Raw genomic sequence first — 25,357 nt, 5'->3', positions numbered from 1 at the left:
AATTTTATTACATTTTTAATAATTTCAGTATTTTAATTACAAGCATTTTAATTACAATGAAAATTATATTTGAGTGAGCAGTTTAATTATAAAGTATGAAATTTCCCTAAAACTATTCTAAAAAATAAGGAAAGAAAAAAAAAATCGAATCTTATTTCCATACAGTGTTTTTTTATGGTCATTGAAATTTAATAAATAGAAAAATCGATTATAGAATAAAAACATTTCCTAAATTAAATATTTTTTCATTTTATTCTGAAAAACGATTCTTTTAGGAGTTAAAGCTTCCAATATTGTTCCAATTTCTACTTTTAAATATTTTTAAGTTTTCATGTAAATTATCATCAGTGGTTTTTAAAAAGAAAAATGACTTAAGAGAATTGCTTACAAAATTCATGTACAGATCAGATAAAACTTCTCCGATTCCCTTTGCGTTTAAAACATTCTAAAATGCAAAATTTCTATTAATTTAACATCAATTTTCAAATAAGTAAAGTAATTAGTTCTATCAATTAACATCAATTTTTTAATATAATTTAAAATAATAAAATGTGACAATGTAATAAAATATTGATAAATATTTATAAAGAAATAATCAATCGGAACGTGCATTAAAAATAACAGACTTTACCTTGGAGACTCGCATTCTGCTAACGTTGCCGGATGACACCAGAGTAACATATTGGTAGTGTGAAAAATTCCTACTATCCCACTTGCAGATCCCCTTCTCCCCAGAAAGGGAGGGGAGGCCTTGGACTCCCATTTGGGAAGTAAGGGGGTCACCCGGTCCACGCACAGAGATCTGGAACGGTCCCTTTTCGGCATGGTGCTTTTGAAGTGAGATAGGGGTGGATTCAGAGGCTGACCGTGTTTCAGAGGCATGGTTACAGTTTTTCAGTGCCTACCCTTCAACATTAAATAATTTCACATATCTTTTCAAAATTAATTTTCTTCCAATATTTGAAAATCTTTTTTCTTATTTTAAGATAATAATTTCGAGATAATCTATTTCAAAATAAATATTTTCCTGAATATCTCATGTATGACCGAGTTTCTATATTCTAAGTAATAATTTTATGTTTAAACTCTATTTTAACATTCAAGAAAATAAACAAATCTTTTCGGATGAAAAATATAGAGATTGTCGAACACTGTTATCACAAGAATCGTAACTATGTATTGAAACTGTTGTCAAAAAATAATTTATGCATATTTATATTTTCCTATGGATAAGGCGCAGGTACTATGTATATTTTTTATTAGCATTCATTCGAATTTAAAATTTGCTGACAGAAATAAGCGATTTCATCGGTAGTATCTTTTAACCTTCATGAGATATAAACATCAGGTTTTTTTTAAATACGAAAAATGTCTTAAAATTTCCTGAAAACTGGATACCTACAATTCTAATTCTCTATCTTCAAAAAAAATCCGATTTAAATCTGGCACGCATTCCTTAGGTGTTAAAAGCGGAATCACCAAATTCCACAGGTGGGAAAAATCTGGCAGAAGTCTTTTTCACAGCTGGCATTCGTCTCGAATTCTGACAGTGCATTAAAAACCTCCACGAAAAAGTCAGATAGAAAACGACAAACGAATTTTTGTGGAAATTGGAAATTCTTAATATTTATGGATTTCTCGGGACGACATAACTTTTAACTCCGTACCGATGCCGTTTGAATCCGAACTGTGAACACCTTGAATCATTTTGCAGATAGGCTCCAAGTAAAATCGCGCATGCGTGTTGAGCTACATCGAACGCTTTTGGTCGTTGGGTGCTCCGAAGCGAGTACAGCCTCCCTCCGCTCCCAACATTTCGAATTAAGAAGAAAAAATTAAAAAAAAAAAAAAAAGAGAGAGAGAAAATCGGAAATGATATGTTGAATGTCAAGATTTAATTTATCAGCTGTTCGTCTTTGCCCGTGAATGGTTGCACTTGTTCTACGAGAACAAGAAATATCATTTGCTATTTGAGTTTAATCTTTTTTTTTTCTTTTTGCCTTTTTTTTCAGTAATTTGAATCTTGAGTTCCCGTTCACTGAGGAAGTGAGCTTCACCAACAGCTGCGTTCGCCGTTATTGTCCTATTTGTATAGCCTAAGATTTGCTTAAACTCTTGATCAGAGCTTTGAAAAGGGAAAAGCAAACGAAATTACTCCTTTGTACGAATTGTTTTATGAAAAGTCGATCAATTTCTTCACTTACGGTTGACTGGCTTCAAGCATATGCTACAGCTGATTGGCAGATATTCGCGAATAGGTGCAGGGTTCTTTAAGAGTAAATAACCATCACTATTTTAATCAAAATTATCTATAAGTCAATAACTGAATAAGAAATTATTTATAAAAATATTTATTCATACTGTTTTTTTATTTTAATATTTCAGTTCAATTTTTTTAAGTAAAAATTGTATTATAAACCACTTTATATACATGAAGCTTTAGGATAAATCTTTCGCCAGATACTATTAAATTGAATAATTCTTGGAAGGGTATTTGTCCTACAGCTTTTCTGCTTAAAAATATTAAAAAAATCATCAGATTTTTTTTGTTTATAGATACTGTAGTAGATGGATAGTCTGTGATATTAATGGGAAAAAATTAATTCATTGTCTATGGATTCATATTCTTATATCCATAGATGCATTATTATCACTTTGCTGTCTAAAAAGTAATTCGATGCATGATTATTCTTCTAATACAAGGACTTGTTTAATGCTCCTAAAACTAAACATATATAACAGTTTTAAGTAAAATTACCCTGAAAAATTTACGTACAGCCAATTAACACTATTTAGGTATTTGTAATAATCAAAATTAATAATAAAAAAATCTTCAAAATGATGTAACGTCTTGAATGGTGTCTGAGAGAAGTCATCCGAATGCAAAGGTAATGTATCGAATGAACAGCACCTGTTCTAACAAAAATATTGATACGAAACAAAATAATTTCAAAGAAAAATTTATTTAAAACGTTATTAAATAAATTACTCATTTAGTTGTCCCCTTAATTTCATTGTAAATTCATTCTGCCTCCTTTAAAATTTTATTCTAGATTATGTGAAATTTTGGCTTTCATTGTAACTATTGTTTACTGCTGGTAGTCTACAAAAAATATATTAAATATGTTTTTAACTCATTAAATAGTTTGAATCATTTTTTCTTCTTTACTGCAATGCATGAGATCAACATAAGATAGTCACTAATTTTTTAGGTTTCTCACAGATAAGATAAGTTTGGTATATAATTATGTGTATATTTTTTATATTTTTCTGTCTGTCCTTTTTTTAATGTAGAATTATTTCATTTCATAAGGCTGTATTTGTGGAAAATTATAAAGTACATTTTAACATTAATTAATTGATGATTTTTATCCGTAAAGAAATAGATTTTTTAACATCAACAGAATATCACACATTCTTTCTTTTTCTTTTTCTTTTTTTTTTCCTTTTTGTACATTATTTGCTTATTATTGTTTTGATTTTACGGCTAACTCAGCTTATGTCCGAAACAGAGTTGTGCTTCTCCATTTCCTTTTACACTTTTTAGGTTTCGGTAGTTTATATTTCTTTTCTGCTATTTTTATTGTATATTTTTATGTTATAAAATATATTTTTAAAAATAACAAAGAAATCGCTTAAATTTTAGTCATTATTATTTTATCATTTAACAATTTCTTATTAATACTATATTTGTATTGTCTGCAATATGAATTCTTTGGTACTCTAAAGTCGAGTCTGTCAGTCGATTTTTTTTAGTAAAATTAATTTCTTCTTATCTCTCTTGAGAATCTCTTCGAAAATTCGTAAATGCGACGCTTCCATAGAACTTCAATAAGCAAATACAAAACTGATATTTTTTTAATGTCTTTGTATAATGAGAAAAATATTTATTGAAATGAAAAATTAGTTATTCAAACAATGCGTTTCAGGCTTTATAACCAGATTAGTTTCTTTTCTTTTCATTTCATGCGTCGTTATTATGTTCTACGTAGTAAATGATCGATAATAGCTGCAACATTGTGTAGGCTACGGAAAAAAAGGACAAATGAAGGAGTCCTCTAAGCAATGACGCATTGGATTTTCCGCTAAGAGGAAGCTTTGGGGATTAGCATTTATTTAAACATTTAACATAATCATCCGCAGTGCGATAAAAGAGTAATAACAGTAAGAGTACAAAATAAAATGTGACAAAAATATTAATAACATTTGTAGTAGTTAATATTATTTATGAACTTGTGCATGCATAAAGAAATGTCTTTAGCAGGATTTGAAAAAGGAATGCAATGATTTGATAAATCATAACAATACATTTTTGCAACGTGATGCAGCCTTCTTACAGAAAAATATTGCAAAAAATCGAAACGATATAACAAAACCAGAAATTTTAGTTAAAAAAATAAAGTATCATCCTATTTTTCTTTCATTAAGTGTCTTTAAAAATTTCGAATTTATTAGGAAAATTCAATTTTGAGAAATATTTAAAGCAGTGCTTTTTTTATTTCATTTTTTTTTCTTTTAATCATAAATAAGTATAGGAAGAATAATAAAATTTTAGAAGCTCTAAAACTTTCAGTATTAGCAAGTGCTCATTCCTTAAGAATGAATGAGCACTCCTTTTTTTAAATTTAGAAAACCGAATAAAGAAATCCAAAAGAATGTTATCCCGAACACTCGAATTTGTTATTATAATTTTTAGAGAAAATCTAGAAAAATTTGTTTAAGAAAGAATTATCAATTGCAAGAAAAAAAAATCACCTAAGCAGGCTGGATGTCAAAGGTAGAGTCCTTCTTATGTGAGTTTTGTACTTTGTATTTTCATCTAAGCTATTATTTAAGGTACATTCCTCTTCATCTACGAAAATCTGACAGAGCACTACAATTATAGTCACAAGGCAACATAAAGAAAATCACATTTATTTTAATCATTGTGTTTGTGAACATTACTCATCTACATGCACTATAAAGTTCGGAGCAACAGATGGTCAACCGTTGGCGGACTTGATTCGAATCTCTATTTTAGATGCTAAACCTGCGGATCAAATTTTATTTACGCAGCTCCTTGCAATTATAGAGGGCATTTGTTCCCAAACAGCCGGATAGATAGACTTCCTCTGAACAAATTCTGTCCAACATTTAACAGACATCTACAAATTTGATGAAAGACTGTATATGGGATTTCATATCTCCACCTCAAACATTTTTGAGTTATCTTTGTTATAGACAGACTGATAGACAACCACAATGAAAAAAAAAAAAAAAAAAAAAAAACATATTTTTTTTTAGACTCGGGAAGATCCGAAACGAAGAGTTTCATCAAAATCCCGAGTTTGATTTTTTTCTTCTTTTTTTTCCGATTACAATACCTTTACTATACCTCGTATAAGATAAAGTGAAAATGAAATATTACATATTGAAGTAGTCATAGGTAATGATTATATTTCTACTAAATAATTCAATATTTACTGCAAAATAAAGAATACCAAACACACATTTTATACAAAAAAAAAAAAAAATTAAATCTAGGCCTGTTACATAGTTTATAGTATTAAAAAGCTCTGAAGTCCTCAGCAAATGCCAAAAGCTTGTTAAACGCAAAACAATAACGTTTTAATAGGTAAAAATTCTACGCTCATATAAAGTGCATTTTTTTTCTTCAGATTTTAAACTGGGAAGCTGGAAACTCGGTTTTGTTTCATTTTTTTAATCTTTGGTGTTATATTTTTCAGCTAAAGTTCAAGAATAATTCTGTCAATGAAACCTTTTTGAATTTGAGCTGTTGGCTTATGTTAAGCACTATCTTTGGTAGGCGAATTTTCTTTTCTTACAAGCCATTTCAACTCATGCTAACTAGATAACATCTTTCAACAACCTACATTTCGACTGAAAAAAATCATTCTTGAGATTTGATTTCCTAATGAAGAGATCCGCAGTAATATTTGATAAAGCAAAATATTGAGTGTATAGGGTAGCCTAGAATTAACAGAATATCTCTCAATTAGCGACAATACAAATGCGAAATATTGCAAAGCATGTCACTGTTCATTGCAAGGCATCACTTTGGGGTTGCGAGATTAAAACTTATTATTTTCACTGTCTAGCAAATAGAATTCCTTTAGCAACATATCCCACGATTCGTCATTCATGATTTAAACTGTTTTTACATCATATCTCAAGAATAAAACTCAAGGAATTGTTATCTCTGAATTATATTTAGATTTTATTAAAAAAATTCTGTGAATCCTATAATCCTAGAAAACGATAAAATCCCCTTTTTAACTCTGAATATCATTCCAATACGCCAAGGCATTTAAAGCTTTCCAAGTAAAACTAATTTCTTAATTTCAAAATTTGTCATTTCGTATCTAGTATATTTATACAACTATTCACAAGTATAATTACCTGAGCATAAATTTGTCCAATAGGACTTTACGTTCCGTGAACCTTCTCTTTGCAGTTGGGTTCGCATCCTCAGAGCAATCGGGCAAAGTGAGAGATTACCATTTTCATCGCTTATGGTAATACGGTAATATCAGCAGATATCGCTTCGCAATAATTAGCTTGAAGTATCCGGTAGAATAGCCCCCTTCAAGTAGAATCTTTGAACAGGCTTTGAGTCCACATTTATAAATTTCTAGGTTTAGAGAAGTTTTAATAACCAAGAAGAATATTCTTCGACATATTTCTGAGGAATTAAATAACATTTCTCTTATAAATCCCTGGCCTGAATACAAGAATCGTCCTTTAGTTAGCGGAGCTCGAGCTACGGATTATGCCAAAGCGTAATAACGGCAGCTCCATTGGCAATGTATACATTATGCAAATGCGACTGCAGCGGGATCAGATTCAGACGATTCGGACGGAAATCCGAATGCGGGGTTTGAATTCATTATTAAACGAAAATAAAGGAGTGGAGGTTGAATTGAAATTGAAAAGAAGGCATTTTTATAGCTAAGTTTAGTGGAAAAAATCTTTCACGAAGATCTCCCACGTTTTCAACGTAGCTCATTTCGCTCTTTAGAGATTTTGCTTAACCTTTTTTGCTATTGATTTTGGCAGCAAGTAATAATGCTTAAAAAGGGAAATTGCTTGTAAAATAATGAATCTCACATTCCTGGGCAAAAATAATCGGAGTTGTTTTCTGATCTTTGAATGTAGCCTTTGCGTTGGAATGAAATCGAAATTCAAATGTCAAGGCTATGCTGTTTTATGCTATATTAATGGAAAACCAAAAGAAATTTCATTTTCGATAAACTTAAAACACTTTTAAAGTAAAACAAATTTTATAATTCGAATTAGCCCCCTTTTTTCTTTTATCTTGATTTAAATTATGTGAAAGCAATAATTACTCAGTTTTTTTCCTTTAAATACCGACTAAAGCAATAATGATAAACATGGACTAAAATCTATGGTGAGTAATACTTAAAAATAGCGAACGTGTGCTATATTTTGGTGCAAGTCATTAAACATGGAGTTGATAGACATAATTTCATTGATATTTATCTGAAAGTTGTATTCCATAGGCATCAAACTGGCGATATTCACAGCATCACTTGGTTCTTTTCAAGTTGAAAATTCAAAGCATAATGGGAAAAAAAATGTATTTATTCTTAACTAAAAAACATTGCTGTAATAATATTTATAAGATTGGATTATAAAACAAGTTTTACTCTTTCAAAGAAAGAAAAATATGCGTTTCATCATAGAAACATGGAAGCAGCAAAGAGTCAGAAGAGTCAATCACCCTATGCTAGAAGTAAAGTTTGCTAAACTATCCTTTCACATTTAAAGGAGATGGAGAAGAGGACAGCCCGATTGAATTGTACTGACATCCTCCTTTCGCCTGTCTGATAGAACCTTCTCATTCTGTTAACGTCTGCCTTTTAACTTCTCCGAACAATCTCTGCTGCCGAATACACGCCTTTATTACATAGGATAAATGCTTTCTCGAGCGAAAAATTGCTTCCCCATGCCCCGTAAACTGATCTGTCCGCGTATCTCTGTTTGTCTAACTTTCGACATTAAAAGAATTTTATTTATCAAATAGTTCACTCGAAACGAATTCATTTCCTCTGATCTTGGCCGAAGAGCCAAACGTAGGAGTCTGAATTGCCGAACACACTCCAGTGTTCTTAAATTTGAAATCAAAGCATTATAAAAAGAAACCACGCTAAATTTTGAAACTTAAAGAGTAGTAAATTGAGTTGAAAGTTATTTAATTATAAAGTCACGGCATGGTTAAATAAGTACTGCAAAAGGGGCGTAGTTAATTTTTAAAAAACAAAACAAAACTTAGCTTTATTTTAAAAAAAAGAAATAAAAATAATCCAGATTCTGCCTAAATTTGTTTTACAGACCTAAAATATCGCCATGGAAATAAGCCTAATTTTTTTCCTCAGAAATATTCATAAACAGCTCGGAGATGACTCAATTCGATACATGAGTTTAAAGAGTGCTGTATTTAAAAAATGATAGTTAAAAGTTCATCTTATTTATTTCAGGTAAGGCGTACACCATCCAATCCTCATATACTCGTAACTTCAGAAACAAATCATGCATTGAATCCTTTGTTTTCTCGCTGTGCGGGATTATTTTCTGACTCTTACTTCTATTTGCCGTAATGAAGTCATATCGGGAAAGGCAGAATAAGCTGTGCAAATATTTTCTCTTAGAAATCAATAACTGATGAAAATAAATTAACTTATTATTTGCCTTCAAAAATCTAAAGTTTTAGAATAAAACATATCAATGAATAGTTTTCGATGATAGGTCTTCAGAGAGGCTTTGAAAAAAAAGAGAAACCGCAATGACAGGAAAAAGGGGAAAATAGCTATAAAAGTCAACGGAAGCTAAAAAGATTCACTGTTTTAATAAAAATTACGAAATATAAGCTTTAAAAAGAAATGCGAAAGTTTGTGATATTCAATATTTAAATTCCAAAATTAATTTAAAATATGAGAATGTAATTAATCTAATATCAATTGACTGCTAAAATTTGCAGAATAATTTGGCTTACGTTTTGTAAACGGTTGGGGGGGGGGCAATGATGTAAATAATATTTCAAGGAAACACAACAAATTATGAAAAATAATATTAAGTTAAAACATAATTAAACACGGACTTCAAGGATTGCAGAGGAAATGCTAAGGTGCAAATACCCACAAAGAGAATTAATACATGACAATACTTTGGATAGTGAAACCAAATCGGCATCGATACGATTAACTTATTAACTGGATTTGACGAAGTATTGCAATGTAAAACGAGCTAAATATAAATTAATTACCCGGTTAATAGGTTAAAATCTATGTTTCTGAATAAGTGTTCATATAAAAAAAAATAAAACAGTTGAATGTCTGTGAGTAAAATTAATATTTAAGTAGACAATTCTTTTAGACGTGAAAATGTTTATAATGAGAATACTATTTGAAAATAACACGATACTTCTTCCAAAATACTCTACAGAGCAGAAGACTGAACCTAAAGCCACAAAATTTAGCAAATGGCTACTTCTTTTTCAATTGGTATCAAAAAAAGTTTTTAGAATTTTTATTAGATTTTTGATTAATTAAAAATAATCAAAATTTTGGCGTTTTCATTCGATATGATCGGAACATGTTTTTGTGAAAGAAATAACTATTTTGACATCACTTTAAAATTTAAAAAAAAATCAGTTTTTCAATAATTTTAATTTTAATTTTATTAAATTTATAATTTTAATTTTAATTTTATTAAATTTATAATTTTAATTTTCTTAAATTTATAATTTTAATTTTATTTGAGTGCAATAATTTCAAAATTAGGTTTGAACCAAATTTGGAAAAAATGCATTTTCTTAATGACAAATATATAACAAATAGAAAGCTTCAGAATAAAAATTATGAGTATTTTAAAAGCTGCGAATGAAGTAAATTTTATAACTTATTACGAAGTAAATGTTTCATTTATTTCAAAACATTGGATGTTTTTTTAGATTGATAATGTTTTTAGAAGGATGCTTAAAATATAGGATGAAAAATCATGATGCATGAAAATCAACGGCCGATACAATCTTGCCCAATGAAGACAGCACAAATGAATCAATATGAGAAATTATCTCTCTACGATGCTTTGGGCTAGAGGTTAGAATCTGTTTTTAAAATTTTATTTGTTATGCTCTTTAACTGGTTTAGTTAGATAATGAATTGAAAGAAATTCGTTTCATGCTGTCTGTTCATGTTCATAAGTAATCATTAATAAAACATTAATTTTTTTTTTAATTTTTTCATAAATGAAAAAAAAATTGGATACATAAAATTTTGTTTATTGCTTTAAAAAAAGAAATTACGAAATGATAAAATCATGATACGCCTATATAGATATATATCAAAATATTATTATAACATTTATTTGAGTACTAATTTTTTTACTCCTGCAACACTGAATAAAAAAGAAGCTTGAAAATAGAAAGTTTGAGTTCAATAAGTTCAATTTCAATGTTACACAGAAAAGATGATAACATTACCTTCTGATATAATTCATAATTTTTTCTCAATGTTTCACTAACAATATATAAAATATTATATTATAAAATAGCTTCTTAATGCAATAAATAGCTAAAATAATCCTACTATATCAGATGAAGTGTTATAAAGAAATCACTTACTTATAAGAAATACAAAAAGTAATTATTAATGCATCTATTAATGCAAAAAAAGTTCAGAAATTTTTCTTTAATTTATTATCAATTTATAAGATTTTATAGCATTTTATTCCCTAAAGTAATACGTTATAAATATTTTTGTATATTACCTTAAAAATTCAACTTTTATGGTTTTATTTCAAAATCTATGGGGTTTTTTTATAGAAAATATACATGACTTTATCAGATTACAAAACAAAATGAATTTCACCGTTTTATAATCAAAATTCTTTATGTGAAATTGCTATTTACTGCAAACATTATGAGATGTTAATTATTAAAGAGAGAATAATCATATATTGATGACATTTTAAATGAAAAGAAATTATGAAAATGTGGTTCCAAACGTCAATAATTCCGAAACAATTTTGGCGTATTCTCCGTACGCCAATAAATTACTTACAAACGTGTTAAAGTATTTGAAGCTTAAGTTAATTGGAGAAAAAGGTTTCACTAAACTGAACTCCATAAAGTGGCATTTATAATAAAATGAAATATTATATTTAATAAAGTTGAAATGTTAGTTTGATTTCAGAAATTTTCGATTACCAACCATTCACCCTTCTTTGAACACAATAAATGCTCGTTCAAGAAGCGCTATTGCAATATTTACATATATATTACCATGCCATTATTTGTTGAAATGTAGGAAAGGTACATTTAATTTTGAAGGTATTCAAGTGCAAAATAAAATATGTTATTTGCACAATTCTCTCTTCTTTTGTTACAAATCAGATATTCAGTCAATATCCCATATTTTTTGAAATTATGCTCAGAAGAAACAAAATAAAAGAAAATAACATTAATAATTGTATTGAGGTTATATCGGCAAAATTCTGCGTGAAATTTTGAAAATTACGCATTCGGAATATTGCACGAAAAGCATCTGGCGACAAAAGAGGAATAACTGGATAGATACCGTAGGAAGCCATTCTCTCCTGCGCAGTTAAATGCATAATAATCATCCATTACTCGTATTTCATTGCAAAAGATGGTTTCATTAATTACCTGCAATCATTGTTGGCTGCCATGACTAATCGATCATAATCCGAATATGACATATTTGCAATTTAAATCCAACTGTCATACAATTCATTTCGTAATGTGACAGTAAATAGTTTCATGACAATCGCAAAGTTTTAGAAACACTCAGCTCGGAACAATGGATTAGTTATTAATTGATATTTAATACGTCTTCTCCTGATAAAGCTTTTGAAAAGAGAAGGAATTTTGCAATTAACATTTAGAGGCTTTGGAAGGAAATCGTATACAATCACGTTTTATTTAAAGTATTTGCTGAATGCACTTGCAGAAGCAACATGAATGAGTTTTAACAGTGAACATTTCATTATAAATTATATTTTCAAAAACGGTCTATATGAAATATGATCTGCAAATTTCAAATTTCCTAATTGTGATATATTGGTAAATGAAGAGTATATAAATTTCATTTTAGATTTTGTTACAATTAAAATAGCATCTAAATTTAAATTTAATGTTACTATATTTCAATTCAACACTTTCTATTAGCATTCATTTACTTGAAGTCCTCATTCCACATCATTGGCCATAATACAGCCTCTCCCATAGGAGATATCTAACACTATCAGAGAGAAGGTACCAAGCACTGTACTATGATGCTGTCCATCAGGAAAGCAAGATCCAACGACAATTCTGGAAGCTTGCCATCTCCATTTTTATGACAAATAAACAAGAAAGATTATGATTGGCTCAAAAACTTTAAATTATATCAAATGTAGTTTCTTTTTATTCCCACAATCAAAATAAAGCGCCAAATAAATTGGAGATACATATTATTTTCGGCATATTATTTATGTCATTTATACACATTTCTTCCATAATTTCAATACATTCACAGCCGAAAGCCAAAAGGAAGAAAACTTTTTTTCTTGTCTTTTGTAAGAAACGGTTTAATTTAAGATTCATTATAGATTAAGATTTATTATATATATATATATATATATATATATATATATATATATATATATATATATATATATATATATATATATATATATATATATATATATATATATATATATATATATATATATATATATATATATATATATATATATATATATATATATATATATATATATATATATAAACTGGAGAAAAATGAAAATGAAATCTACGATCGCAAATTTCAAGTTATCATGTGAGAACATTATTATTTTTTAATTCATTATTTGTCTTAATTAATTTAAGATTAACCAGTTTAAATCGGTTTGAAACAATCACGAGACTTCTCTATCAATCTCTCTCTCTCTCTCTCTCTCTCTCTCTCTCTATATATATATATATATATATATATATATATATATATATATATATATAATTTTTTAACTTTCAATTTTCAATTTTTCTAGCTAGCAAACAAAGTTTTGGAGCTCGACCGATTTTAAGATGAAATAACAGTTATAATGTCATAGTTTTACGTCAACCTTTTAAAAACGCTTCTGCTGTCAAAGAAGCATGCATAATAATAAAGCAATACTGGTAAAAGCAGGTCAACTTTTTAAAAACACATCTGCTTGCAAGGAAGCATACATAATAATAATGCAATACTGGTAAAAACAGGCAAAAAATATATGCGATTAAAAGATGATGATGAAAATTGCCATTTATGCTTTATTCATTGCCTACGAAATTTCGAGCTTCAATATTCATTGCCTACGAAATTTCGAGCTTCAATATTCATTGCCTACGCGATTTGCATTTTCAAAAACCCCTCACCAAAACAACATCATGTTCTCACATGATAAAAAAAGATTTATTTCACTCTCAATGTCGAAATTCTTGAGACCATTAAAATATTCGAATGAAGTACTTTTTAGATTATAGTTATTTTGATTAAACATTTAATTTGTATTAAAAAAATTTCTGTATGAAATGAACTACTATGTCAAGTAAATCAGACACTAAGAAAAAAATGATAGAGAAATGCTATCAACCAAAGATTTCTCTGAGAGAAATAGTGTGTGAGAGAGAAGACTTTAAAAAAAAGAATGAAGATAAAAGAGGTAAGATTAGAAATAAATCCATAAAATATTATAAAAAAATGAGTAAATGTTGAAATTTTGAAGTCAGGAAAAAGTTTTAAAAAAGGCAAAAACTGTGATATTCCATGAATCATAACAATCAAGAATGAACAGTTGCTCATATGTTGCTAAAATGTTTTGAAAAGACTTGATATTTTTATTTGATAAAATGATAATTTATTTAACCTTTTTTTGAATAATGATTTTAATAATGACTGTAACATATTGAAGAGTTGAAATTTTCATCCCCCCCTTTTGACCAGTATAGCAATTATTTACTACCTGCCATACTTTTGAAACAAAGCTTATCCTTCCCAGTCAACGAGCTGATACTGAAGAGAAAATCATTTGACAAGGAAATGAAATCTCAAATAGGATGTACTTAATTGACTTTTAATTAAATGTGACAGCATGCGGCTTAACTACTGACTGGGCAAAATGAAGTTTGAATGCAATGATCCAAATTAGAGTTCGTATTCACCGATTTGAAAATATTAAACTTCGCTATAACTCTTTCGATATTTCAAGTGACGTAACTTAAATTAATGAGGAGGAAAGTATTGATATTCAGCGGTTATACCCAAATTCTTTTCAATGTTTAAATCGCTGGATAGAAAAAAATCGATTTATTGATAAATTGAAAATTCAGAAGCAGACTGTATTGATGCTGAATAAATATATACAATTTTAAAAATGAATTCGAAAGCATCCTTATCATTGTTTCAGCTATAAAATCTCAGACAGCTTACAACTTATACGCCAAGTAAGCGATTTTTATTTAGTCCTTTGTATAATCTTTACTTCTGTGACGTCGGAAATGATTTTTCCAGACAAACTTATATCATATAATTTAAAATTAATAGCTCTGCATTAGAGTTTACAAGTCAGATTGAAACATTTTAACCATGAGAGCATTCTTCTAGAACTATTTCTCATTCCATTTTTAAAGAAATTTCAATCAATCGGAAACCTATTCCAGATGAAAGAAAGGTTCCGAAACGATAATCGCAGAATTACTTTTTTTTCTAAGCGATATCAAAGGCAGAGTTTGAAAAGTGAAACCGTAGAGTTAACTAGATAATTAGAAAAATTGAATTATTTTCACTTCTAATTGTGTCTCATTAGAGCCTGCTTTCTTATTTTCTAATATGAAACATCATTAAAGAAACATTCCTCCTCCACTCCATCTTCTTAAAATTCCATTTTCATTTTCTGAACTTTTCCTAGTAATTAGTCGCCATGGAATACTCCACATACATTATTTATGGAATCTAATTAACAGAATTTATTACGACCAGTCTTTTAGTTACATATTTCAGAAGAATTTTGTACCTAAAAAATTACAACTAATCAAAACTTTTAAGTTAGTCCAAAAACATCTCTGCCATCATTGTTTATAATTGAGAATTTGTGCCAAAGATTTTTTTTTACTCCAGAAACTATCATCAGAAATGTTTCTTCTATTGGTAAAGGATAGGTAATGCGGTATAGCTAAACTAAAATAAGCCAAACAATATCACACTTCAACGCATATCGTCTTTCCTTTTCATTCGGAATCACGTCATTTATTCTTTTTCTGACTCTTGATAACTTCTAGCTCGTTTGATAACAACAAACCATTCCACAATTTTCTTTTGCTCGAGGAGCAAGAATAAAAGCATTCTGTTAACAAAAGCAAATTTAAGCGCCGTGTAATCTCGCATGTGAATCAAGAATAAAGTTTTCTGGTTATAATTATTAACGCTTGCTTAGTCATGTTTTTATTCCTTATTGTTTATTAATGATCGTGAATCGCGGATAATTATTCGACTAGAAAGGAGGAAAATTTGCATAAAATTGATGAGCTGGAAGGAAAGACGAATCTTTGAATAGGAAATAGTGAACGTAGCTCAGGAGTGAGAATAAATTTCTTCTGAGATGCTGCACGGGTGAGAAAATAATTAGAACTTTTTTTTTATTTATTTTGTTACTAAGGCGACAAGAGTTTGGAAAAATATAGGAATAATTTCTGCTTCCATAAAAAAAGTTTAAGGAAAGTTTCAGACGATTTTTTTTGTGAGGTTGGTGTTCAGAAATATAAATTTTGTGTTATTATACACTTCTTCTCTGTAAAAAAGTATCTATGAAATATCGGAAAATCACTGGTTATGAGAGTAAAATAAAAGTTAAACGCTTTATTTAGATTATTCTAACGTATTTTTAGAATATTTGGCTGTACTGTGTAAGAGAGCGTACAATTCTTAAGATTCTGCGAAGGTATGGAAACTTTAGAATTTATTGTTTCTGCAAATATTAATCATTGCAATGCTGAATGGAATACTCATGAATACAAAATATCTTACAGGAACGAAGATTGTTTTAATAAAACAGTGCTTTAAATTACATAAACTAAGCATACGTACATAGCCAAATTTAAGCTTTGGAAATATTCTTTATTTTTTAAACTGAAAATCGCTAGTCACGGCATCGATAAATCACCAGCTTTGATGGCCTTGAATGAAAATGAAATCCCAACAAGTTCATTAGTGCATTTCTATACATATTTCTTTTTATTGTTCCATTATCTGTTTTGTGCATGAAAATTTATTACATTTTAATTCCTCATGCTTCTAATTCTCAAATTTACTATTAGGTTCGAAACGAAGAAGCATTTTTTTTATGCAAAGGTTTATTGAAAAAAGTTTATACAGTTTCGAAAATTTTCAGCATTTATAATATATTTCCACAAAACTTTTTTTAACAATTTAAATTCTTAGAATAATTGAATACAGGATAATCTGTAATGGAATTGTGATATGCGTTTGAATTTGCGCCGATAGAAATCTTTAAGTGGAATCGATTCTAATGTTTCCACTTAGAACTCCAGAATCCTGTATCCTATTCTGTCTTCGTTTGAGAAAATGGTTTACAAAATGAAATCAACAGTACTTAATACAAAAATATTTTTTATTTAAAATGTAATTAATTAAAAATAATTATTTATAAGAATATTTAAAGAATGTATAGCATCAATATTTATTGAAACAAAAGGCCCCCAAAAAATGTAAACATTTTACTTTCGAAAATTCTTTCTTATCCTTACTCCGATTCTACTACTGATAATTCTTTTCAGATGTCAGATTATATCTAAATCTTATCACTCTTAAGCCAAATGGTAAAATTGTTATATTTAAAACAAACTGCCCTATTATCGTTGAACAAAGACGTTTCAGTCGTTTTTTTTAACATATCTCTAGATGATAGCTGAGTGCCTGTTCTCCATTTATTTATAATTTCATTACTCAAAAAGGAAATATGTCTGGAATTCTTCCTAAAACAAATTTCTTACTACACATTGAAGTGATATTCAGAAACAAACCATTTTCCAATGCAACTCTTTGGTGCTTTACTTTTCAAAAATTGCAGGAAGAAAATGTGTTAAATTGTCTTTGATTAATAATTAAATTCGTAAACACAGCAAACATTTCTAATGTGATTTCAGAAAACAGATATGATTCAATCGACGATATTTAATTTTTTATCATATTTATATTATTAGCATAATGTTTTATTAAATTTATCCACTCTGTAATACAACAAGTTTTCTTCGTAATTGAAGCATATTACTTTGATGCTTTTTTCAGTTGAAATCTTTCAATGGATTATTTACTTTTTTTTCTTATAATTTATTCTATCAGATAAAATGTAACATTCATATAAAAAGAAAGACTACTTAAAAGATCATAATGCTTGCTGACTTTGAGAAAGGATATCGACAAATCCTGCAAACACTTAAAATTCGCAGAATAATTACCATTATTGACTCATTCATTATCCGTTCGCATCATGATTAAACGACAAATACATCCGAGAGGATTAAGTCTCGTGCCAAAATCGAGCAAACTCATGTTTACCGAAGAGATTCGGAAATGCTCCGACCGAATGCTGCAATTTCATTCTCAGTAAATAACTTATGGCACTCGGAAGTTTTCTTCAGAAAATAGGGAGTTACTGCTTTGATGCAAGACTCGCAGTTGGAATAAGATAAATCGTCTGTTTTTTTTAAAGATGAATACGCAGCAAAAAATTATTCGATAGACAGATTTTTAGAGAATGTATATCATATTTGATTAAGGAATTTTTTTTGTGTCTTATATTGCTTTTTCTAAGACATAAACTTTTACCTTTTAAATGTAAAGAATTTATAAATTCTTTACTGCAGAAAAAGTCACTGTTATCAAAAGTCAAGTTATTAAACCTAAGTTTTTGATGCAAGGAATCATAGAATAGATAGGAATTTTTGTAAATAGAAGATTTTTAAAATCTTTTCTTACAAATTGAGTTTTCCTCGGCATGTTTTCACGGCTTTAATTTTTTTTTTTTTATTGTGAAAGAAGCAGCTCTGTGGAATGAAACCGAAGAAATCAAACTTTTGAAATATGGATATAAATTACAAAGGTTTTTGGACGTCATTCATAAATCTATAAAAAAATAAGTACAGGATTTTATATATAAAAAAATAAGTTAGTAAGCACTGAATTATTTACAATTCCTAGAACCCGATACTTCAAAAAAATAAGTGTTCATAATTTGTGTTCAGAATAGATGATGTGATTTTATTATACAATTGAACTTTGGTGATGGATAACGCAAGTTATCATTAAACAATTTTACATAAAGTCACTGCAACTTTTCGCTTATGCCAGATACAGATCAAATAAACCAGTTGTTGACAAGATGCAGCATTTTTAGAAATAATACATTTCTGTTAATAAAAATAAATAAATAAATGCGTATGTGTACGCCTACTGGCGCACCACAGGACAAACTATTGAACCCAGAGTACCAGATTTGGTAATGTCAGTAATAGAAACTGGGAATATCCACTTTGGAGGGAGGTTTCTTTTTGAAATTTTAATCGAAAATCTTTTTAATTGAAACTCAAGCAAAATAAATTCCGAATATCTCTCAAAAATACTAGCCACAAAACTAATTTTTGTATCATTTCAAAATACAAACGAATTATCCTTTCGATCATACCGATTTTTTGCCTTATAATTTTAGTTAATTTTTTAAAAAAAATATTTTATTGTTGAAGTGAAAGTCAAATTGTTTTATTTCTTGCCACTAATATTCCATCCATCATTTTTTTTCCATTTTGACAATGAAAGTATGAAAATACAACTTACTTCTCCATAATATTTAGTATGTATTTATAGTATGCTTTTAATATATTTTTTTAAATTCATTATTCTTACAATTGAGATACATTTTTTTAATTAAGCTATGAGGGAAATTTATTTTTATTGAAATGCTACGAATTATTTAGTTGAATCTGAGAAATTTTTATTGAATGATTCTCTGAGTTATTTCGTACAACATGAAAAATATTTTCTAGTACATATAAAATTTCAAAGTTACTTTCTGTTCTTAAATTGTAAACAATTTAAAGTTTCATCAATAGTGCTTTAGTATTAATTAAAGTTTAGCCACTTCCAAAATCTCAAATTTTGGCGAGACTGCAGGTAAAGTAAAGAAATACATAGCACAATGAATAGGACAATGTAAGGCTTTTATTTTTACGTGTTTCACGACTGATATAACTTGAAGTTAAACGATACTGAATTAAAACAATATTCAGGGTAAATCATATAAAATTTTGGCTGGCATTGAACCGGTTGAAACAAATGACCGCCAAATGTGGTTCGTAAGAAAGATTAACTTGTGTGCGTTTTGACGCTGCACAAAGTACAGGTTTCACTTAAAGTTATTAAATTTGCATTTGGTAAAATCTTTTTACCCATTTGGCTAAATATTAGCAATTTCCCATGATAACTTACAAAAATATTATAGCACAGAAACGATTTTTTCCATTTATTTAAAATTTCAAAAATTGCCTTTCAATCATACCAATTTTTTGTTTTCTAATGCTTTTATCTTTCTTTGAGCAATTTTAAAATGTATTTAATATGCATTTTACACCAATATATTTCATTTTCACTGTCGCTATTAATATTTCATCCGAGCCTTTTTCCATTATGGGTGATCAAGAAAAGACGATTCATTGTATTTCTCCATGTTAAGTTGGTTTCAATATAAGGCATGGTTTTAATAAACTTTTTTATATTAAATTTTATTAAACTTTTTATTTACAATTACGGTTTAATTTTAGAGGAAAACAGCAGTGAAAACATTTTTAAGTATGTCCAGTTTTAAATATGACTACTCTTCCCTGTGATAATAATCGGACATAAATAAGAGCAGAAAATCCAGGAATTATACTGAATGACATTAAGACTTCTTAAGTAGTATGGGTAAAATCTTCAATAAAATTTGAATTTAATATTCATTTATAAAAATTCATTTAAATTTGAATTTGAATTTAATTTAAAATATTAAATTTAAATTATAACATTTTGCTGAGAAAACCAAGAAGGAGAACTTTAAAAAAAATATTAAATTGAAATTTTTAGTAGCAATTAATCTTATGAATCAACTCGATGCAAAGTGGCTAGTTTAATAATAAAATAAAGGATTTAATAGATCACTTTTTATTAATTCCAGAAAGTCTTTTTTTCCTTCAAAATTCTCTTTCTTCCACCAAATATTACCCTTCCTTAAATTTTTTATACTACATTTCTTTATACTTGAGTATTATAAAGTATCAATGTGTTCAAATATTTGCTGTTGAATGCATATAGATTTAAAATATTAAATTAAAAAATTTGACTTAATTATTACAGATTGTTTTACCTAATTAGCTTTAATTTTTCTTTCGTTTTAAATTAGTCTCAATTTTTTTTTTAAATTCTTGGTTTCACATTTATTTCTTTGAGCATATCGAACAGCACTTAAAAGATTAAAAAAAGCTGCTATATTTTGTCTTGGAAATACTTGAATGGAATAAGATGTACCTTAAGAATTAATAGATATTTTCTCATCCATTTATTTTCAGAGGATTCTTCATGCAAATGATCAAAATAAAGAGCTCGAGGGTACAGAAAGCGCCAAAGAATGCCAAACTTACCTTTACACATAACTCTGTGTTCCACTTACTTAACATGACAATGTTTCTGCCTCCCAAACGATGCATCACGCTCATTAAAAATGAAAGCGTAATGCATTCTCGGCGTGTATGTGAATATTTCACGAGAGAATGCCAGCCGGAGCGATGGAAAATGCCTCATCATTTATTTCATTCCTTACTTAGAAGAAAGAGGGAAAGTATTTTGCAGCCTTATGTAAAACATTTCTCGTATAATTGTAAGTTTTTAACCAAGCTTGAAATATTTTAACCAGGAAATAAAATCACACGATCGAATATTTTTACTACTTTTAAGTGATGCAATTCGAAAAAATATCAATTAGTTTTGTGAATAAGTAACCTATTGGCCGGGATAGCCTGGTTGGTAGATCGTCGGATTCGCGTCCCTTTCCCGCGTGCTTGGTGTGTGGCTGACGCGCGTTAATTCTGTCGTGGTCACAAAGTCCTCCATGTCGAGAGTAATACCACTGGGGGTACTGGATCTGGGGTGATCGTTCTCTGATTCAAGTCTAAATTACGATCTGTGGTTGAGTGAATGAAATGTGTGAATGAAGTCTGCCCCGTAAAAAGGGTTGTGACGCTTGTGTAGTTAAGTCGTTCTCTTGGCCCTAGATGGCGCTACTATAGAAACAAGAGGCGCTCCCCCTCAGGCTTAAATTGGCTGTTTTCGTACAACGGGCTTGCCCATGGCGAGTGCCATAAGAAACAACAACAACAGTAACCTATAGAAGTTTTATCGCAGTATTAAAGTATATGCCATGTTCATAATAATAAGGATTTAAAATCATCCTGATGCTACAGTTTTAAAAGTACATTTTATTTATACCTCAAAAGGCCAAGAGATTGGCATTGCGCTTCATAGATGAAATAAAGAAAAAAAGAAAACAATTTACAATACTACTTATTTAAAAGCATGAGATTTATAAAGTTATGAAATATTTTTTTTATTTACAATGTCATAAGTAAATAAATAAATGATCTGAAAAAAAAATGAAAAATTAAATATACTTATTACACCTTAATTAAATATCTGTAAACAAATTAATCATATATTTACATAATAACTATTTCCTCAACTACTGTGCTTTTAGACCTTCAGGCAGTGAGAATTTCAGGGCTTAGTCAGAAATTACTTCATATTTCTAACTGGTATACAATATGATGAAAAAAGAATTTCTATTAGATAATTGCTATAAGCAGTGGTGAAAAGCGCATTTTCACCAAGTTCTTCTGTATGGTAACATATTTTTTATAATTAAAAAAAAAACATGTAGATGACTTTAATTTTAAAATTCAGGATCTTTAAGGATCTATGCACATAACTGAATGGACGGCAAATTATCCATTAGAATACATAAATATCCATATAAATGTTTCTAATATAGTTACATAACAAAAACAAACTAGTTTATAAGATTGAGAGAATTGCTTCGACATTATTAAGAGTTTAGATTATCCTGCAATGGATAGATAATGCTGTAAAAAGTATTGTATAGATTACAATTGAAGCGAAATGCACTTTTAAGCCGAAGTTATTTATAATTAAATTCCAGTTTCTATATTTAAATAAAAATGGGGGAGATGGAGGAATTGGCTTGAATAGGAATGGAAACTATATAATATGAGCATGATTATTTATTTACTGAAACATTTTGCCTCGTAGTCAAATTGCATGCAAATTCGACTTCACATTATTTCTTACATCATTTCTTTATGTTAAAACTTAGTTAATTATTATATTTTTATTGTTTCTAATGGCACTTATCATAGACAAGCCCACTGACTTCAGGAGTCAGTGATTTTAAGCCAAGGGGGCTTCTCTTATTTCAGTAGCGCTATCTAGGGTCATGAGTACGACTTAGCTACACACATGTCGCAACCCTTTTTACGGGCGTACTTCATTCATGCACTTCAATCCCTCATCCGCAGATCGTAATTTAGACATGAAGCAGAGAACGATCACACCTGACTCAAGTTTCCAGTGGTATTACTCTCCACATGGAGGACACGGCACTTTTATACATGCGTCAGCCACCACAGACGGAGAGTCTTTTGCCGGCGGGGTTCGAACTCGCAACCCCAGGGACGCGAATCCAACGCCCTACCAACCAGGCTATCCCGTCCGTTATTATTATTTTTTTTAGATGACCATTGGAGTTTCATCAGTGCTATTGTAATTTATTAAATTAACTTTCGTCTGCTTATTCGAAATTGATATAATTATCACATATAACTTCAGGGGCAATTTAAAATGATTTTATTGTTATAATTAATTTTTTACAGAAATGATTGAAATAAATGAATAAAGAAATTTGAGAAATGAATAACTAGCGACCGATAATGTAATAGTTATTAGAAGGGAAGAATGAAATTGTATTGCTCTTCAACCTTTTAGTGTTTATCAATAAGTGTTCCAAGTATCTGATAACTTTTCAAATAGAAAGACAGCAGGTGAGAATTATTTAAAAAGGTTCATTTCAATGACTTTGAAAATATGTACTGCAACATAACTACTTTTAGCCCAATCACATAATGCATCCTTTAAAATGCAAAATGGAATTTATTTTGATTTTAAGACTATATTAAATAGCTATTGTTGATTCCAAAATATTTACCATTCTCACAAAATTTAAAATAAATTTGTGCTTTTTAAAATGTTACGGCACTCATTCTTCATCCTTTGCAATGAAACCCTAGTCCTTGCAAAATATTAAAAAGCACAATAACCTGAAAATTTTTTCATTCTCACTTTTTCACTTGTAAAATGAATCAAAATAATCTTCCGAAAACTTTCATTAAATTTAACTTTTATGATGTACGTGACTCAATTTCTATAGCAAGTGATAGTATATTAGTGAATATGAAAAAAAAAAGAAAAAAAAAAGAAATGAATTGTATCCGAAGATATAAATTACTTTTGAAATGCAACATAATTATATTTAGAATTATTTCATTGGGAGTAAATATACTTCGTGTCCTTTTTCGTGTTTTGTCAACTTTAGTCGCTTGAATTTGTTTATCACTGTATAATCGAATGTTTTTAATATGCCACTCCTATCCCAAAACTTCCAGGAGAGTTCCGCAATTTCTGCAGCTGATGATTGATTAACGGTGAAGTGTTGCTCTTCCGTTTCCAAGAACTCTCCTTCCCATAAAGAAGAATCGATATTGGGGGAAAAGGGGAGTATTTATGGCCCAGGGTGGGAGGACCTGTTGCGGTGAGGAGCATTTCTGGGGATCGATGCCTTGGCGGATGCGGAAAAATAATGCAGTGCCTGGGATAACATCATTAGGGAAAGGACATGGTATTGGATTCATTCAATTCCATGAACACTCCCCAATATAACGGATATGGGGCTTGCACGCATTCAAAGAGTCCAACTTCCATTCAACTAAATGAGATCATTTCTCGAAAAGCGTGAAAATTGCTCTGGAGTTACTATACGGCATAGTTAGAATTAATTAAAAATATTAGTAAAAGGAATCAAATATGTGAGTGCATTTCCAATAAAGTTATAAAGAAAGCAAATAGCATTCAATTTGTTTATTTTTAAATATGTAAAAAAAGTATTTGTTAACCAGATCTTATTTTTGTTGTTATTGTTGTTTGGTGGTTATAATTTTTCTTTTCTAGCGACGAAAAATGATCAGACAACACATTTAATGTATATATTGGTTAAATTTTATACTGGAATAGGAAAAGAGTAGAAAAAGAGATATTTTCAAAAATTTGAAAATTACAAAGTTAAATAATTACCATTCACTTCATATTCACCATTCATTGTTGAGCGAAAGGTAAATTATTACTTGAAATAAAAATATGGTTGGTAAAGTTGAGAACTTTCTTCATTTTCAAAATAAAATATGAATTACTTTCGACCCATCATAAGGTTATCTAATCTAATTTTTTTTATTTAAAAATAAATTTAATGGTGGTATGTGTGATGAGAAGAATAAAACTGTAAATAGGGTGATTAAGAAATTCATTATGCGTAATAAAATTTAAATTAGTAACACAATACGAGGGGAATTCTGATGCTTTAATGATGCAATGATTATACCAACTAGCAAACGATGAAAAATATCTGTGATGCAGAATCTCTACCATGCACATTAGTTCAGTCGATTTTTCACACACACACAAATACATAACAGCAATTGTTGATGTAAATTGATGAGTTTGCTGTGTAAATCGGATCTCTAAATTTGCACTCAGATAGTTTACAGGATGAAGACAGGAGGGGCGTGAAAACTGAGACATCAGTTTGCCGGGTTTAAATAAACGGTTATTAATCTTAGATGAACAATTTGGACGAAAAAGTTGTGTGTTATACAGTTTTCTGTAACTAAAAACTTATAGAAAATTAAAAACATAAAATGGATTGTCAAGCGTTGTAATTGCACAGTTAAGTCAAAAGTAAAATTTTTCAAAATAAAATGCACATTTGGAAAACATCTTTAAGCATCTTTAAAAAATATAAATGGATATTTTTGAAATTCTACCTAAATACATATTACATAGAAGGTAATATCTGATAAAAATTTGTAATGAGAATCTGCATTAATTAATGAAAAATTAGAGATGAAGGT

General features: G+C 29.0%; 1 protein-coding gene across 6 annotated transcripts in view; it reads right to left on the bottom strand.

Moving 5' to 3' along the window:
* Window positions 1-25,357, bottom strand: part of LOC129957250 (GTPase-activating Rap/Ran-GAP domain-like protein 3) — a 666,176-nt gene that overhangs the window by 196,675 nt on the left and 444,144 nt on the right. For 2 of the 6 annotated variants that reach the window (XM_056069500.1, XM_056069501.1), the window contains exon 1: window positions 632-921. The exons of 3 other annotated variants lie outside the window; for them this stretch is intronic. In XM_056069500.1, coding sequence (XP_055925475.1) covers window positions 632-882 — 251 coding nt within the window. In that variant the 5' untranslated portion in view covers window positions 883-921. Of the gene's footprint in view, window positions 1-631; window positions 923-25,357 lie in introns of those variants that run through there. One more of the 6 variants, XM_056069498.1, reaches the window with a different exon arrangement.

The sequence above is a fragment of the Argiope bruennichi genome, chromosome 11 (genome assembly GCF_947563725.1).
Source record: "Argiope bruennichi chromosome 11, qqArgBrue1.1, whole genome shotgun sequence".
NCBI classification, from domain to species: domain Eukaryota; kingdom Metazoa; phylum Arthropoda; class Arachnida; order Araneae; family Araneidae; genus Argiope; species Argiope bruennichi.
Note: the sequence above shows the minus strand (reverse complement) of the source record. Positions and strands in the feature narration are given on the sequence as shown.